This window comes from Phyllostomus hastatus, unplaced genomic scaffold, assembly GCF_019186645.2.
Source record: "Phyllostomus hastatus isolate PE091 unplaced genomic scaffold, TTU_PhHast_1.1 phas_contig_17, whole genome shotgun sequence".
Lineage (NCBI taxonomy): Eukaryota > Metazoa > Chordata > Mammalia > Chiroptera > Phyllostomidae > Phyllostomus > Phyllostomus hastatus.
In genome coordinates, this window is record NW_025333664.1 from 17,893,052 (window position 1) to 17,911,972 (window position 18,921).

The 18,921-nt window shown below is 47.7% G+C and overlaps 1 protein-coding gene across 2 annotated transcripts; it reads right to left on the reverse strand.

Annotated features, from left to right (window-relative positions):
• Positions 1 to 1,588: 1,588 nt before the first annotated feature.
• Positions 1,589 to 18,688, reverse strand: AAR2 (AAR2 splicing factor). Of its 2 annotated transcripts, none has more exons than XM_045833614.1 (4): positions 18,632 to 18,688; positions 15,170 to 15,978; positions 11,734 to 11,963; positions 1,589 to 2,921 (listed from the first exon to the last, which is right to left on the reverse strand). In XM_045833614.1, the coding sequence occupies exons 2-4, from the start codon at positions 15,924 to 15,926 to the stop codon at positions 2,754 to 2,756; spliced, it is 1,155 nt and encodes a 384-aa protein (XP_045689570.1). In that variant the 5' UTR covers positions 15,927 to 15,978; positions 18,632 to 18,688; the 3' UTR covers positions 1,589 to 2,753. The 2 variants fall into 2 exon arrangements, with proteins under 2 accessions (XP_045689570.1, XP_045689568.1); XM_045833612.1 differs by having other exon boundaries at positions 18,326 to 18,679.
• Between the last annotated feature and the right edge of the window lie 233 nt (positions 18,689 to 18,921).

Genomic DNA, 18,921 nt, shown 5'->3' on the forward strand with positions numbered 1-18,921 from the left:
CACAGGGTTGATGTTACTCCTGTCTCAATCGACACCTATTTTTTTTTTTGACAGCCCAGCCACATTATCTGGTGTAAATGTGGTTTCCCCTTTGAAAAACTTTAAGATAACACAGGGGTCCACTTTTATTTTTAGATTTTATTTATTTTTAGAGAGAGGGTAAGGAAGGGAGAAAGAGAGGAAGAGGAACATCGGCTGCCTCTTGCATGCTGCCAAGCAGGGACCCAGCCTGCAACCCAGACATGTGCCCTGACTGGGAATCAGGTGACCTTACGGTTTGCAGGCTGGCACTCAATCCACCGAGCCACGCCAGCCGGGGCACGGGCCCACTTTTAAACGCCTGAGGAAGCCTGTCAGAAACCCCCAATCCAAGCACACTCTTATTTTACAGAAGCAGACGGAAGCCCAGAGAACATAAGCAGCTTGCCCCGGGTCGTTGGCAGGGTCAAGGCTAGATCTGGGCAAGCAGGGCCTGCGCAGGGAAGGAGGGAGTCCCAGCAGTGTATGCAGTGGCTGGGCACTCTTGTCCCCCATCCTCACCTGCTGTGGGACCCTGGAAAAGGGACCAAAGCTCTGAACCCAGCTCCATACCAGTAGAGTGGGGTACCAGGACTTACCACATGTTACCACGAGTATTAGTGAGGTAGGAGACCAGAGCACTTAGTCAACAGCAGCGACTTTCCCTTAACCTGTGTGTGTGTGTGTGGTGCTGGCAGGGAGTGGCCTCTGCAGACCCGAGATCAGCAAGCTTGGAGAACAAGGTCACACGACCCAGCATTTGACAAGGCCAGTGGGAGGCAGATTCTGTCCCCGCTGAGCCCTGGGTACTGGACTGCCATGCCTGCCACTGCTAGGTAGTTACTCAAAGCCGAGGGTGCCTCAGAACCCAGGCCGTATCCAGCTTCTCTGCCTCCCACCCCCCACAGGGTGGGACTTTTGAGTGTGCACTTTTAAAAATTATTGACACATAATTTAAATACCATAAAATTCACCACTTGAAAGTGTACATACTTTAGCGGTTTTCAGTATATGCGTAAGGCTATGCAACCATTCCCTGAACTCCAGCTTCTTTCCTCACTGAGAGAAGCCCCGTACTCATCTGCGCCCCTCCCCCTCCCCCCGCCCCTGACAACCACTCCTCTGTCTCTATGGACTCATCTACTCTGGACACTTCAAATGAATGGAATCATGTAACACATCCTTTTGTGTCTGGCTTCTTTCACTTGGCACAATATTTTCCAAGTTCTTCCATGGTGCAGCATAAAATCAGGACTTCACTCTTTTGGGATCCGCACTTTTAACGAGCTCCCCAGGTACTTCTGGTAAGTGGGCTTTGGGGAGGAAAATAGCAAATTCACACAAGGTGAAGCTTTTGGTTATTATACACATACAGGGCCTCGGTCCCGTCTGGTGTGCCTTAGAACCCCACTGGTAACAGGGGCGATGCTGGCTGCTTGCCTCCTCCAGCGGCTGCAGAGGCTGGGCAAGTGTGTCCTGGTGCTCAGCAGGGAGGAGATGTCTGCGGGCAGAGGCCGGGCTGCTCTGGGAACTGGGTAGATTAACTGCAAAAGAGACTCACACAAGGGGATTCAGTCTCAACTCAAAGATTTTAATGTACATTATACTCTTGGAAAAACATCTCCAAGGAAATGAGTGGAACCAAACGTCTTAACCGGCAGGATTTCTCATTCAGAAACCTGGTGTGAGCTGCAGCCCTAGGAAAGAAAGTACAGGGACTCTGAACAGAGCGCACCCCCTGGAGGTCAGGATGGAGGGGCCTGTGCGCGCTCTCAGGACTCCCAGGAAACCCGCGAGTCATCACTCTGGTGGCGGACAGCTCCACAGCAGGGTGGAAAGATCCAGGCCAACTGGCCCTCTCTAGGGCTCTGAACTCCAACAGGGCCAAGGTAGCCTGTCCAGAGCAAGAACCTTTCTCTTTGCTGTTGAATCTCCAGGCCACCAAAACCAGTCATGGCAGCTCTGATGAGGAACGTGGTCACACAGGAGGGTCGCCAAGTCCCACTTCTGCCCCTGAGGTCTCAGAATAGAACAAACAGGAGAGGTGCGGCACCAGCAAGGTGAGGCCCCCTGACCTCAGGCACTTTGACAACCCTGGGAAGATATCCACTGGGACTTCTGGATGGGAGAAAGGAACTTAGATGGAGAAAACAAAAGCTGATGACTTGTCAGACACAACCCAATTGTCCTCTGTGTCACACCCTCCCCAATCCCCGGCCCGAGTGGTCAGATGCCCATGTTTTCTGTGATGTATTCCCGTTCAACAAGAGGCGGGCAGAAACTCTGGCTCATCTCCCTGCTGCCCTCTGCTGAACCTAAAAGTCACCAACTGACATCTCAGACTCCTTGGTGGTCCAGGGTTTCTTGTGCTCTAACCATGCTGTGGAACGAGCAATCAGTTCTCTTGGGCTTTTTGCTCAATTTCTTCTCATTCGGAAGGAAGTAGGTTGCTGCTGAGGCAGGCCTCTCCCAAGAGCTTTGGGAAGAGTCCACCCGGAATTCAGTCAGGTCAGCACCAAGGCCAGGCTGATGGGGAACCCACAGTGGGCCTGCAGGGCGGTGCAGCCTCTTCAGCACTGAAGGAACTCGTTTACTGGTGAAGGAGGGAATTCTGGCTCCATCACTGCAGAACCTGGTAGGGCCGCTGCTCTGGCAGGTCCTGGGAGAAGGGGTGAGTGAAGAGGTCAGGACTGCAGCTGGGTGGGAAGGGGCCTCCCCGGCCGAGAGCACTCCAGTTAGCCGGTCTCCACGCCCTCGGGGAGCTCCACCACCACGGGGGCGCAGTCCTCAGGCTCCGCTTCGAAGTCCCACCGAAACTTCTTGGTCAAGTGAGCCTGGAACTTTGCAGCTTTCTGCCTCAGGGTGGCATCCACAGCAACACTGCAGGCAGAGGAAAAGAAAACCTACAGAGAACAGAGGGTAAGTCACTCCTGAGAACACAGAGGGAGCCGAGAAAGCCGTGGAAATTTCCTCATGGTGTTCAGCTCTCTGGGGCGGGTAAATCAGCTGCTGGTGGCACAGGCCCAGGACACCTGCTGTGCTCCCCCAAACCAAGAAAGAAGGTCCAAACCCAGCTGAGAAGCTGGGGCAGGACCAGAATGGAAAATTACTGTCTTGGGCAGAGCTGCCCCACTGAGAGTAAGGCCAGTGGGGCCACCAGTCTGGCCCAGCACCCCCACCAGATCTATTGGGCACCTGGGCAATAACTCCGAGGAAGAGGTGGTAGCTACAGCACCTGGTGCTAAAAGGGCTTGAGGGGCTTATAAGCCCCCGGACCCCAAAGAGTCAGAGGCCCCACGCCAGTGAGGCTGAATTGCTGCTCTAAACTAAAGGGGCCACAGGCTGCCAGTCTGAGGTCTGTGTTCCCCTTAAAAGCTGTCTTTGATGTTCTTTTTTATAAAATTGTGATAACGTATATACAACACAAACATACCATTTTAATCAATTTTTTACATCATCAAAAAACTGTGTTAAATATACATAACACAATATTTACAATTTTAGCCATTTTTAAGTGTACAGTTCAGTGGCATTAAATGTATGCGCTGTTATGCAACCATCACAACCATCCACCTCTTGAGCTTTTTCCATCTTCCCAAAACGAAACGAACGGATTAAATAGTCACTTCTCATTTTCTCCTCCCCAGCCGCTGGCAGCCCCCACTCTACTTTCTGTCTCTAGGGATCTGAAGACACTAGGTACCCCACGTGAGTGGGATTATGAAGTATTTACCCTTCTGTGGCTGGCTTACTTCACTCACCACCGCGCCCTCAAGCCCGTTCACGCGGTAGGTAGCCTGTGTTGGAACCTCCTCCTCCTGGAGGCTGCGGCATGAGTCGTTTCCCACTTGACTGTCCTCGGCCCCCTAGGCTGCTCATCCCTCTACGACACTGCCAGGAACTTGGGTGTGAGCTCTCTCAGAGTCCCTGCTTTCAGTTCTGCTGGGTACAAACCCAGAAGCGAGGTTCCTGGGTCATAGGGAAACTCTGTCTAACGTGGGACGGATCACTGCACGGACTCTCACAGTGGCTGTGCCATTTTACATTCCCATCAGCAGCGGACCAGGGCTGCAGCGTCTCCACATCCTTGACAACATCTGCTATTTTCATTTGTTTTGGGTTACAGCCATCCTAATGGGTGTGAAGGGGCATCTCATTGTGGTTTTGATTTGCATTTCCCCAATGATTAGCGAGTTGAACATCTTTTCATGTATTTATTTGGCCATTTGTATATATTCTTTGGAGAAATGTCTCTTCAAACCCTTTGTCCATTTTTAATCAGGTTGGTGTTTTTGTTGTTACTGTTGAGTTATTGGACTTCTTTAAATATTCTGGATAGTAACCCCCTGATCCCCCGTTTTGATGTTCTTTTTAATTCCGTTTCATCTAACACACACATGGGCAGGGGGCAGAACAGTAATTTTCTCTCCATCTGAAACTCCACCCCAGACTATCCTAGATCCCAGTCCCTTCTAGGAATACCAGCAAACCCACTACCCCACAGTTTTACTAGTTTCAGAGAAGTTTCACAGAAGATCCCAACGGATCCTCCAAGCACCCTGGAAGACCCAGTAGAATGCCTACTTCTTTAGCAATGGGGTCTGAGAAGAACTGGATGACCAGATCAAAGCCTTCCAGAAAGGAAGCTGTCGTTTCCCCAGACCACCCACCCATCGGCTCCCGCAGGACCACCCCACAGGCACAGGAGCACGGGGGAGGAAGACTTTTGATCACATTACGCTCGCACCACGGCTGGCCCATGGACCACCATGGAAGGAACGCAGGCTCCAGGGGCCTCGACCTGACGAAGCCAGCAGGTGTACTCCGCAGCTGATTCCTTGGACAACACCTCTTCCACCTGCTTCTCCACTATTTTTCCATGTGCAGGAGGAGCAAAGCTCATTTTCGGTGGCCTTTGTTTAGAGCCATTTTGTTGGAGTGACAGGTGACACTCTGTCTGGTAGGGACAGAGTGATATGGGAAGGGCGGTGGCAGCAGAGGGGGTTTCACAGAATTTGGTTTCGTTAACTTGGGAATCGACTAGATAGAGGAGCGGGGAAGCATAGCCACAACAAAGTACCAGATCAATAACTAATTAGAGGGGCTGTGCGAGCTTGGTGGCAAGAGGACAATGGGGAAGCCGGCCGCCTGTCTGTAGGCAGCTAATGGAGCTTGCCGGGGAGCACTGAACATGGAGCCCAGGTGAACTTGGGGGAGGGGAGGGGCCTGGTATGGGAAGCAGAGAAGCCTTGTTTCAAAATGCATTAGCTCCAGAGGCCCTGCATTCCCATGAGTCTGTCCCCAGAGGTCCTGGGGAACCTGCCAGCTGAATTATCCAAAGCCTCTTCCTGTTCCCCTCCGTATTTTGTACGTCATACTGGTCTCTACACAGCCCTTCTCTCCAGCCACACTGAGCAGTGACCCAAACATGCTCTACTGCCTCTTCTGTGCCTCTACACACACACGTTTCTTCTACTTATAACACCCTTCCACTGTCTTCTCCTCCGTCACCTCGCTCATTTCTACCAGTAGCTCAGGCTCAGTGCAGACATCACCTCCTTCAGGGTGTCCACCCAGGCCAAGGAGATGGAACAGGTGCTCCTCCATGCTCCCCCAGCACCCAGGGTTGCCTCGATCAGAGCCTCAATCTCAATTAGGCAGCAGTCCCTTTACAGCTGAGCTCTCCCAAGACACAAAGAGCATCTCCAAAGCAGTGACTCCTTCTCACATCTGCATTCACTCCTGGCACGGAGTCTGACACATAAAAAGGACCCGTTTGATGTTTAACGCACATCTATGAAAATCCATTTTCAGCGCACTTTTGTACAGTGCCTGGCACCAAATAATTGCTCAGTAATTATGATGGTTTTGGACAGAATAAGAGACTCATCCTTGGGGGAAGTGGCTTATTTACCAGGCCCCTGCATGACACCAGCTCACAAGCCATGTCTGTGAGACATGCCGCTCACAAAAGCCCGAGATGAAACAAACTGCTCCAGCCCCTGTGCCCCTGGCACAGGGCTGAGCTTCCACTCCGGCACTTAGCACGCTGTGCGCCTTAAGAGTAGGAAACGAGTCCGAGGTATCAGTGTCCCCCAGAGAGCATATTGCCTGGCATAGAGTTAGGGCCGCAGGATGGTCACTAAAGGGTTAACGAGATGCAGGGACTGCCCTGCATCTGGCCATGGCTGGCAGAGAGGCTGGAGCAGTCGGGGCCACACTCATCCCTCATTCTTCCCACCCATCGCTCAGACACTGCCTGGTAGCAAAATCAATGAGAAGCAGGTAAATAAGGCCTTCAGTCTGAAAAATAAGGCTTCTAATTTGAAAAGTGCTTTGTCCTTTTTAAAGAATTTGTCCGTCTAATCTTTACTACAAACCCAGGGGAGGAGGACAGGAAATTACGATTCCCGTTGTACAGATGAGAACAGTGATAAATGCTGAGCAAGTTAAGTGATAAATGTCGAGCAAGATCCCGTCCAAGGAGAGAAATCTCAATCTTTTTTCCCTGCCGAGGCCTTCTCCTGGTGCTGTCGCAGACTAAATGCACCTTCATATGTTTAGCATTGCCCTGTGGGGAGCCAAGGGGCTTGGAGGCCGGGTGCTTCTGGAACTGTCCCCTCTGCAGGCCTCTAGGATCCAGGGCACAACCCAGATTGACTTTTTTAGGAAAAATTGACGTAAAAAAATCAACTTTACTGCAATATAATTTACATACAATTAAATCCACCCACTGTAAGTGTTCAGTTTGTTCTGACAAATGCAAACACCCATCCACACACTGTAGGACACAATCAAGACAGATACACACTTAGAGTTTTTCTTCCAGAGTCCAGTTCCATGCATTCGAAGGTCCACATTCCACCCCCGACAGGACACGACCCGGTCCAGCACTGTAACCGACTCCCTCGTGTGCCCCAGTGGTCTAGCTGCCCCCTTACCCCTCACCCCTGATATTCACTGATATCACCCCTGATATTTTGATATCGCCCCTGATATTTTGATTTTTGTTCCTATAGTTTACAAACTTCATATTTTTAAAATAATTTAGAAAAGATGTTTAGATAACATCTAGTTTTCAAGCACTAATTTACTCTGATTCTCTAATTTTTAGATTAATTTAATGCCTTCCATAGGAAATTTTGTAATGAATCTGGTTATTTCATTTATCAAAGTGAAATCAAGTAAATACTTTTTAGCATCACTGAGAAATGATTCACCTTAACATAGGAAGGTTAATCCTGGATATTTTCAAAATACTTTGAAACAGGATAATAGTTCACAAACAACTGCATTTATTTAAAACTAAAAGCACAGCCATTGGGTATTTTTCTTTAAATACAAAAGAAGTTATGACTACTTTCATCACTAAGTCTGTGTATTCTAAAATTATAAGTTACTTCAGTCAGAAATGTAAAAGCTTTCTTTTAAGCCCAAGTTAACTAGAGTTCAGTGAGGTCACCTTGAGAAATTTAAAATATCAAGGTTTGAAGCTGAGTTACTATCTTATCCTACTTTTTGGCTAGACAAAAAAGATGAAATTTCCAATTTTTTTCAATTCCCAAATGGTTACTCAACTTAGAATAACACCAGCCAGAGGTAGAACATTTTATTTCTACTTGCAGAAGAAGAACATGGTGTTAAAAGCAAGACTATCGCTTCACAATGATTACCAGGAAAGTGAAAGGCAGTAGGAACAATTCTGAAGTCAGTTTAGAGAATTTGGGATGCTTCATCCGGGGCTGTAATAGACGAGAACCCCCACAGGCTTCAGAATCAAAGCTCAGCCTCGCCATCTACTGGCTCTGGTGATCTTGGGCAAAATGATGCGACCTTTCTGATCCTTTATCCTCAGGTGTCAAATGGGATTATATCCTTAATTTTGAGCATCGTTTTGAGGGTTAAATGAGATAATGCACAGTAAGTGTGCAAACCTAAGACAGCTGATTGCAGAAGGTGTAGGAGTAGTAGGTGAAATTTATCACCTGCTGGTGATAAGGTATTATCATACTTTGGCTGGTATGATAATAAAAACACTACAGACATCACTGTCAGAGCCAACGGTTTTCCTCAAGATTTAACGAAGGACACTGGCGTTTAGAATACTCACAGGAAATGAAGCTGGAAAGCATATGTGGCTCATTATGACTAAAAGTATTAAAAAAAAAACAGGTTACGTGACTACATGCCTAAATGCTATGCAATCAGCATTAAGACTTCTTATTTTGTACATAACTCACCTTCTAACATACTATTAAATTCAGATTATCCTTTCATTGGTTTTAAACAAATTGTGGTGACTCAAGTAGCTTTAAATAAAAGAAAAAACTATTTTTATAAAACAAGTAATTTTTATTCAAGCTAAATCCATGGGATTTGTAAAAACCAGTGGCATCTATTCAAAAGGACCTCTGATGGCGGAGGCCATTACGTGGCTGATTTTATCCAGTTAATGCGGCTGCCTTTAAGTGCTTACACACACAACACCAGTCCCTCTCCACGGGCAGCAGCCATTTAAGCTCCTAAGTGAGAGAGCCAGTCCCACTCACTTGACTGCCTGGGGGGAGAGCAGGCAGCTCGCTGAGGAAGGCTTTTATGGGCTGATTCGTTCAGTCATAAACACCTCGAGTGAGTGAGTGCCTCTGTGTGGGGGGACTGGATTCTTACTGCCAAGATGGCTTCAACGTAACTCTCCATTGAAAACTTCTTTGTAATATCTTTCTCTGTATGTGCCCATTGAAATCTCAGTCATCCTTCCAGCTCATGGTCAAATGCCACCCCTACTCCTGCAAAAAGCCATTCCTGATCCTCTGTCCTCTCAAGTCTCAACCCTAGTCTGAATTAAGCAATCTTGGCTGCTCCTAACGCCTTCTGATCAGACTTCACTGTTCACGCCTACCACAGTAGGGTCATCTGTACACTGCCACAGGAATTACACACTCTACTCACCTAAAAACACCCAAGAACACAGAGTGAGGTAAGTGCCAGGCCTTGACTGGGCGTTCAAAATGACCAGATGAACAAAATAGGCTTTGGGCGAAAGCTCCTGGCTCAGTGGGGCAGCGAGGCAGATGCTATGTCCGTTTCGGCAGGCACGGCCTGTGCAACCCGACAGTGACGAGCACGAAGCAGGCTAACAGTACGGAGAGGAGAGAGCTGAGGTGCGGCTTCGCAGAGTGGGGCGCTCTCAGGGCACTCGTAGGATAAACAAGTACACACCAGGCGGAGGGAAAGTCAGGTTCGGTTAAGAAGGCACGAAACTTTATACCCACGTTTTCATTGGCCATGCCAGATGAAAAGTGTGAGAGATCTGCTGTGCTTCTAGTTAACAGTAGTGTGCTACCACTTAAACATTTGTCGAGAGGGCAGACCTCATGTTATGTGTTTTTTTACCTCAAATTTTTTTTAAAAAGAAGGCATGAGACAACAACACAGCACGTCTGGGAACTTGCAAGGAGACCACTGTCACTTGAGCTGATGGAGGAAAACAGGGAGAGGAAGGAGAAGCTAGAGAACAGGTTACGAGCCAGAAAAGAATGGGCCTGGTGACCCATGCTTGGGCTTTTAACATGCTGGGCAATGAGGAGCCGCCGAGAAACAGGGTCAGACATGCATTTTAGAACGGCAACTCAGGTGGCACGAGTGGGAGACGGACGCACTGACAAGCGCAGGTATGGACGCTGACAAACTCTGAGGCAGCCTCAATGAGACCAAAAGACCCGGTTTGGAAAATGGTACCTGGGCAGGACTGCTTTCTGAAACACTTCTCACTCTTTGGAGTTACTCGGTTAATTCACTTCTTTACTTTCCCACTGCAGCAGAAGCTCAAAGTCAGGGACTCTTTCTGTCTTGCTCACAGCTGTATTTCCAGTCTGAGAACAAGGCTTTGTATACAGCAGGTGCTCGGGGAATACCTGCTAAATCAACAAACAAATCTCTCGAGGGCAGGAACCCTGTCTAATCCTTGACACTTTCAGGAGGATGTAGTATTTAAAGAAAAAAATGCTCACAAACACGTCTTGGATTTTTCCATAACAACATTAAATTTTCTCGGTGAAAAGTCCAAAGACAGAATTCTTCCACCTATCAGCTTTGCACACCCCACCTGGGCATCTAGCACTCCAGCTGGGCCCTTTCTGCTCCATAAATCACTGCTGGCAACAAAGCCTCAGCAATCAGAGCTCAGCTGGTGGCTGTGCCGGTGACAAGGGTCAGAACAGCCAGCAACACAGTGTGGTGCAGCCCTCCCGTGTTTGTGAGACAGCATCGGCGCACACCCAGAGGGCCACACTCGTTCCTGCGGGCGCAGCCACTGCCAGGGGCGAGTTAGCGACTGACGGCTCCCACTCCTCTAAGACCTATGACCCTGCACCTCCGGCAGCGGGGATTTTCCCTGCAGAGGCAGGATAAAAGGATTTAACTTCTCTGTTATATCAGGAACCAACAACAGGGCAGTTTTGTAACTCCTCTGAAGTGGAATACACTAGGCTCCAGGCATCACCCTGACTGACTCATCCCCATGGTCTGCGCAAGTCCTCCGGCTGGCTGCCGGTTGTAAGTCAGCTGCCGCTCACAGAGACTCTTGCGACAGCGTGTTTGTAGAGGTGTTTTGTACCCTTGAGAAGCAGGCACGATGGTGTCTCCACTCCAATCAATCAAGAATCCTTTTGGGGGGACCTACAATACATCGTGTTCAGTATGCAAGAGCATAAGCGTGGGCCCTAAACCAAGACTCAGGCCTGGGAACAAATCCTGACTCTGCCACTCAGCAGCTGTGTGAACTTACACAAATAACTCAACGTTTCTGAGTCTCAGTGTTCCCATTTGTAGCACGGAGTAATCCTCCCTGCCTCACAACACGCCAGAGACTAAATGAGGAAACCCACGTAGCAGCACGATAAACATGGCACCTGCTACTCGACAGGCACTTAATGAGTGTTTGCTCTGTCCCTTACCCGGGTGCAGGTGGGAGGTCAGTGAATAGCCACCTTGTAAGGAGCGGGCCTCGTGGGGTCTCACACACAGGGAGAAGAAAGCAGTTTATGGAACAGAAAATATGGAAACTGACATCTTGCAGCTCTGCCTCTTCTGTGCTTGAGAAAGTTACAAAATGTGAGTGACAGAGGCTGTCCCGAGAACATAAAGGAAGCTAATCTGTTTGCAAAGGGAGGAAATAGCACAGGATGAAGATTGTGAGTTGTTTGAAGCTTCTTCCCTAATTACCACTCATAATGAAAATTTAATTGCCAAGTTAAAAGCAAATTTCACTTTTTCTGTCAGAGAATCTCTACAGAAACTGGCACATCTTGTTTGAGCAGGAAATCAAAGTTGCTTTAATGATTAAATGAGATCTAAGGAGCTGCAGATGTTTCCCTGGGAGTAACAAGCTCCCAGACTCTGTCCTACTGGGCTGCAGCTATGGCTACGGGGAGAAAGAGAAACTGTTTTGAGTTGAGCACCATAATGCAAAGGGGTGGAGATGATTCCAATTCCAAGTACCCCAGTGCCAGGCACTCTGAGGGCCAGTGGGGAGAGGGTGGTACAGAGAGAGGGTCTCTGACATTCTCTGACATCAAGGAGCTTACAATCGAGTAGGAGACAGAGAACCAGGAAACAGCCCAAGATTAGGAAACTAAAATTGAGAAAACTTTGGGTCATAAAAGAACAGCAAGAAACAAAAAGGTAAGCCTCCTGGGGGTGCAAATGACTGCCCACCTGTAAGGTGCTGGTGAGGAAGTTGTCCTGGGAGACGATGTCCACGAAGAAGTCTGCGGGGATCTCGCCAAGCTGGTGGTACAGGATGGAGATGAGGCTGATGTAGAGGGTGTGGTGCTTCACCATGGCTTCCTCCGACCGGCACAGGAGGTTCAGGAGCCGCTTCCAGTGCTCAAATGCCTCGTACACATTGCCCAGCAGGAAGCATACAAAGGCAAACTGGAGTTCGCCTGAAAGGTACAGAGAGGAGAAATGACCCGAGGGGGAAGAGTACCGGCTGACTCTGTGAGGCTGTCAACTGCATGGGACCTCAGCAAGGGGTGGGGTTTTGCACCAAGGAGGTCTCAATAAAAGTCTGCTGAACTGCTATAAATGTGAATTTCTGTAAAATCAGACTGCAAGAAAGGAGGTACACCTAGTATTTGCCTGGTATTTAAAGAGTTTACAAAATGTGCCCATGGATGTTGTGCCAAGCAGATCCCAAACCTGGCTGCCTATCAGAATTACGAAGGATTGCTAAAAATAAAGCTGCCCGAGCCTCACCCCCCGAGATCCTGGCTGAGGATAGATGACGGGACCTCAGTATTTGCAGCCCTAGTTCTGATGCTGATGATCTGCTCCAGGTTCAGGGAAATGCTGTGTAACACCATGGAATCCTCAGCCCAACTCCACAAGGTGGTCAGGGGAAGGTGGTTACCTGCCTCATTGTATAGACGAGGTCAAGGGACTTGCCTAAGGTTTCACATCTAATGCTTAGGGATGTGAACAATGAAAAGATAAAACAGATTTCCTATTGGGTGGGAACAAGTCTAGAGCTTCCCAGAACAGGAAAATGTGTGAGTACTTGTCCCAGGGTTAGCCAGCCAGCCAGATTATTTTTGTTTAATCACAGGGCTCTATGACTTAATCTCTATGAGCAGGTTGGTGGCAAAGAGCACGGGCTCCGGTGTCAAACTGCCTGGGTTCAAATCTCAGCCCCACTACTCAGCATCTGTGCGACCCTGGGCAAGTTACTTAATCTGTTCATGCTTCAATTTCCTTATTTAAGGGTTTAGTGAAGATTAAGTGAATCAGTACATGTATTTAAAATACTGCATGGCACAAAGAAGCACTAAAAAAAATTAGTTGTTATTCCCATATTCCCACCGGATGCCTGTCTCAAACAAGGAGACCCTGAGGATCTAGATGCCGTTGTCCTCGGGCACGCAACTGGGTCTCTGGTCACCAAGATATACTTTTGCTGATCAGAGATGTTCTGTCTGGCTTCAAATTTACTGAGGGCTTCTGTGGACGTACATGGAGGACATAAAAACAACAGAAGCACTCAACACCAAGCTCCTCTTTAAATGCATGGTACTTGATCTGTCACCTCCAGGGACCTGATAATCTAGTTCCCTGTCCCTAGGCCTTTAGAACTAAGTTTGGTTTGTGTGACTAGCTAGCTACCTGGTCTAGATATGTAGGACATTTGATCAATATTTTCAACGTAGGTAGTCAGATTTTCTTTGTATGGTAGAGGTTAATGATGTGCTTTTTCAGTTGGCTTTTCCTGGTAAGTTTGTGAAAATATGAGCTTATCCTCTGAATTTAGGGCATTTATTTAAATTCATGCATTTCTGGTCTAGTCTAAAATTATATTTGCAGATCAGGAATAATTTCAAAGAGCTGTCATGAAGATATAAAGTTATCCCTGCAAGAGACCTTTTCACAAGATTACTTTGAAGAACTGAAGGGTTTTAAAGGTAGAAAACAGGATTTCTGTTCATTTTTAAGCCAGAATTTCAATAGTTACTTATTAAATGAAAATACCATATAATGCATTAAGATGCGGTTATTAAAATGTCCATTTTTATCAGCTGAGCCAATGATCTGAAAGGTCCTATATTCAAATTTCTCACTGATCTTCCAATAGAAAAATATGCAAACACCTAAATAACTTGTAAAAAAACCAGAAGTAGCTGTTAGAGATGTGATGAATGTTTGCTGTCACTAGTAACTGAAGGAAACAGTCACCCTTAAACAATGCAGGGAGGTGGGGAGCCGACACCCTGTGTAGCCAAAAGTCTTCATGTAACCTATCTCCCCCAAAACTTAGTTGTCCCTCAACATCCACAGAGGGTTAGTGTCAGGACACCCACCCCCCTCTACACTAAAATTCGTGAATGCACGGCACAGATGACTGCACACAGTAGGCCCTCTGCATCTGGGGACTCCCAACTGATCAAACACAGTACAGGTACTTATTGAAAAAAAAAACAAACCCTGTAAATAAGTGGACCCTTGCAGTTCAAACCTCTGTTGTTCAGGGTCAACTATACACTGAAATAAGACGTCACTCTCCAACCCCCTGGCTGCAGGAGGCCTTTGCTCAATTGCTGTGTCAAAGGTGAAAGGCAACAGACTCCCAACAGCTGATGAGAATGCACGACCTTGTCCTGGCAACATGCATGCCCTGATCCAACAATGTCAACCCCACGTGAATGCACAGACACACACAACAATGTTCACTAGACAGCACTTTCAACAGAGAAAATAGGAACATCTTAAAGGTCCATCGGCAACGCCGATGGTTCAATCGGCGTTCAATCGGCAATCTGTAGTTACTGGTTCAATAACTACAGAACTTAAGCAGCCACTAAGGAGGAGTGACTGTTTCAGTGACAGAGAAAAAAGTTTATATTGAAGTCAATTACAAAATAATGTAGTATGTGATTTTTTGTAAAAAATCACATATCCACACAAATATATTATTGAGTTTAAGACTAAAAAGAAATACATAGAAATTAATATAGAGAAAAGACTGAAATAAAATATCTAGATCTATATATATATAAAAGATAGAAAATAAATATACCAGAACGTAAAAAATTGTTATTTCTAGGCTGTGGAAATTGGAGTGAATTTTATTGTTTTTCTATGATGAGTATATTTTTGTAATAAATGGGTGAAATAAAAACTATGTTAAATTTTTAAAAAGTCATGTCCTGGTCTAAGCCAGCAGAGAGACCACCACTGCGCAAGAGTCAGGAGCACACTGTGGAAGGGAGCGGGAGGCCTGGGAACCGGAGCCCTGGGCTCTGACCACATTTCCACCCTGTAGTCAGTCAAAGCCTTTCCCTCTGTGGGCCTCAATCTGTAAAATGAGGGTCTGGGCCACATCAGTGGTTCCCAAACCCAGGACTGTCCACATCAAGTTCGCCTGGGGTTCCTGTTTACTACATACATGGACAGACAGACACATTGCTGGGGCCCCACTGCAGATCCTTTGAATCAGCCTCCATGGTGGAGGCCCAGACATCTGTAGCTTTAATGAGTGTACTGGGCATGACTGCCTCTTAGCCAGGTTTAGGAACCACTTTCCTAGATAACCCTAGATGTACCCTCTAATCCAACACCCCTCCCTTGGCTACCCCCAAAGAGCCTTGGTCCTCCTCACCGAGCACATCCTTGGGGCTGCTGGGGAACTGCTTGCTGAGCACAGTCTCCAGAGCATAGCTCAGGTCCATGCTGTGCCTGGTTATCTCTGCTGGTGTGGCGCCTGCTGGGAACATCTGTGTGGGGAGCTTTGAGAAGCGGATCTCTGTCCCGGCTTTGGGCTTCATCTCAGGCAGCCGAGCCAGGCCTTCCTGGTAGCTTTTGCACTCAGTGCCACAGCGGGGTAGATTCTGCTCCATCCGGTCCTTGGTGTGCTTCAGGGAGAGCACAGGAAGCACCTCTGAGAAGGCGCAGATCTGCCGGCTCTCAGGCTGCAGCCTCTCCATTGTGGCCTCGCTGATGAAGTTGGTGAGTGAGATCCACTTCTTGAGCGTGGGGTATGGGTAAGGTCCTAGGAACTGGTCCAGCTCCTGAAGGTTGGCCCTCATGGCCTCCACCTCAGCTTCTGGGGCTGGGGAAAGGTCTACCTCTTCCTGGGCCGAGTTCCAGCGCAGGACTGTCAGCCCCCGCTGCTGCAGGCTAAGGAAGAAGCCCATCCGAGGGCCCACATCCCTGGGATTGGCTTTGTCCACAGAGCTATAGTGGAGGAAGTGGATGCCTGGTGGAATCATCTTCACACCCCGGAACTTGGGTCCCACCTCCCAAGAGTTGTAATCAATGCCAAACTCTGTCCCCTTGGGCATATTCAGGATGACCACAGTGGCCCCTTCAAAGAAGAGGCTCTTGGCAAGTTCGGGATCCATCTGCATGGCAGCCATGGGACCAGAGGCGGGTGATAAAAAGGAGATCCCTTCTTATCTTTCAGAAGAGCTGAAAAAGAAAGCAATCAGAGTTTACCAGAACTTGGGAAAGAATGCTTCATTTGCTGAGTGATCTCTACATGCCAGATATTGAATCAAACACTTGATATAATTATCTCCTTAATCCTTACCACAACCCTGCCTCAATTTTACAGATGAGAAAAATGAAATTCAGAGAGAAGAGGATTTCTGTGTTTTATTTTAATGAGCAAGAACACTCACTTCACAGTTGGAAAGACATCAAAGACAAGTGGCATGTTCAAGGTCACACGAGGACATACAAAGTCACACAAATTAGTACCCTGCCCTCCTGGTCAGTGTACTTCTCAGTGTCCACCCAGGATCTACTCTCGGATCTCTCTCACAATGGAGGAAGAAAGGAGAGAAAGCCAGAATGGTCCACTCTAAACTATAACTCTGCCCAGAACCTACTACTAGGGAGTCCCAGAAGAACTGAGAAGGATGACTGAATCAAACACACACCCAGTTTCCCATAAGCCTCAGGGAAAGCCCAGAAATAGACAGAGGTGGAAGGCAGTGCCCAGCATTCAAAATTCATAATAGATTTGGGAAGTGAAGAGCTTTATAACCACAAGCCTCCGCTCCTCCTTTTACACATAAAAACCTACGGTCCAAGGAGTGAAACAACTTCCCAAAGGGCCCACAGTCAGTGGCAGCTCTGGACCACTTGCCCAGAATGGATTTGGGTGGCGTGGCTGGCCTAGGATCAGTATTTACAAGAGAAAGAGCTCAGAACACTTATTTTACCTACCCCTGAACTATCAATAGAGACATTCTGTAAAACTTCTGTTTGGCAGACAGAAACTGCCTCTGTGGCATTTATAGGAATGGTTTCAACATTAATTTAATTTAAAACAAACAATTATCTGAACTTCTAGTCCCAAGACACCAACCTATTCAATTCAACAAGTAATCACTGGATGCCTGCACTGTGCCAGGACCTTCCCGGGCACCAGATACAACATCCACAGGGTGAGGCAGCCGCTGCCCTTCTGGCACTTCCGATCTGGCCAGACGTATGAACACAGCCCTCGCTTTCAAACAGTTCTTAAGGACAATTGCTTGTTTAGTTCTTTTTACTCTTTGTATTTTAAACAAACACAAAACAAAACTGAGGAAAGGAAGACCAACCCTTTTCCAAAAATGGGCATATTTTACTCTTAACCTGAAACCACTACAAATGACTCACTTTAAATCAGCATTTATTTTCAAACTTCAAGTCAAAATTTGTAATAGGTTAAGAAACAATTTAGAGAGGCTCAACCAGCATTAATTTTTTTTAAAATGAAAAGAACAGAATTTAAAATTAGAGTGTATCAGGAGTGGAAAAGAGAATTGTTTTCGGAAGCTTTGTGTGTATGTACACACTCTTGGATGTGACATAAAATGTATTTGTTACCGTGGGTCACGGCCAAAAAAAGTCTGAAAGCCACTGCTCTGAATAATTTATATCACCATCTTCCTATTCCCAGCCCTGAATTCAGAAGGTCCTTAATAAACATTTGCTAAATGCACAGCTATTACATTTAGAATAAATGCTCATCATTTAGCCACTTTCCCTTGGGGCGTCTGTGTGCTCTTCCTCGATAATGACATTCCTTCAATCTAATTCCATCAGCCTGTGATTCTATTCATTATCTCTTCAGCAGCTGGCACGTGGCCTGACAGCAGAGAAGATGCCCTGGATGCAGAAAGTCACATCCATCCACTTGTCTTCACCACCTCCTTAATCCACGCTACCATGTCCCTCACCCAGAGCACTCTCCCCTTCAATCCATTCTCCACCCACAGCAGAAGTGAGCTTCTCAAAATGCCAGTCTAAGCATAGGGACACCCACACGTAATACCCTCTGAGTGGTTTCCCAGGTGGCTCCTGGAAAACCAAAATTCTCACCCTGACCTACACGGCATGCACCGTCTGGCCCCTGGCAAGTCCTCCAGCCCGTTTCACACTCTGCTCCCCAGGCAAGCTCTCTGGTCGGGTCATATTGGCCTCTTTCAGACCCCCAAACGGGGGGAAGGGGGGGCTCCCGACCCAAAAACTCTTCCCTCTCCTCTTTCTCAAATCATTTTTTTCTGATCTCAGCTCAATATTCTCTCCTCAGTAAAGCTTCCTAGATCAGGCCTCTTGTGGTACTCTCACGCGGCCTCATGCCTTTTCATTTCACTTACTAGCTCTGCAATTTTGCCTATAATTAACAGAGAGCTGTCACCTCTACCAGATTTGCCTATCTGTTCCTCCAGCACAACAGACACTTGACAAACAGTTATTTAATAAAAACATTGATATCCACTTTGTAGTTGAGAAACAGGCTCCTTTCAGGGAGAGACCTTACCAGAAAAGTTGCAGAGAGTCGGACAGAACCAGGTCGGGAGCAGCCAAGGTCTCCGGTACTCAAGTCCTCAAGTTTGGAAAAAAGCGAAGTTACCCCAGGTGTTCCAGAAGGTACTGGGGACGGTACCTCTGGTGACAGTTTCTCGCGGCTAAAGGCCTGTGGAGACACCAGGGTCCTACCACCGGCCCACAGACCCGGTGAGGCGCCCTACTTCAGGGCACTCCGCGACCCCAGGCCGGGAAGACGAGTAACCTGGCTAAACAGCGAAAGCAGACGAGTTAAAACAGGGCGACAGGCCGCACTCACCTACTCCGGTCTCGCCCCCCAGGTCAGGCACCGCGGAAGCGCGCCGGAAGTTTTATCGCGTTGGCGCCGGACAGGAGCTGCAGAAAAAGCAGCCCGGCAGATCTCTCGGTCGCGGAAGAAGCGGTCCGCGCTTGCAGGTTCCGCCCCATAAAATCGTTTGCTTTCAGTTGCTCGTTTTAGTTCCTGAACTGTGGGTAACAGCTTTTGTCAAACCGCATTTTATGTTGCATTCCACAAACACATCCACCAGCCATGGTCCTTTGGTTGGTTGCCTTCTCATATGTGCCTGA

Excerpts from the sequence above, each read along its gene's own strand:
- AAR2 (XM_045833614.1), bottom strand. The coding sequence starts at position 15,926 with ATGGCTGCCATGCAGATGGATCCCGAACTTGCCAAGAGCCTCTTCTTT. Across the intron at positions 11,964-15,169 it reads CAGCCCCAAGGATGTGCTCG|GCGAACTCCAGTTTGCCTTT; the intron begins GTGAGGAGGACC and ends TGTACCTTTCAG. Across the intron at positions 2,922-11,733 it reads TCCTCACCAGCACCTTACAG|GTTTTCTTTTCCTCTGCCTG; the intron begins GTGGGCAGTCAT and ends TGTTCTCTGTAG.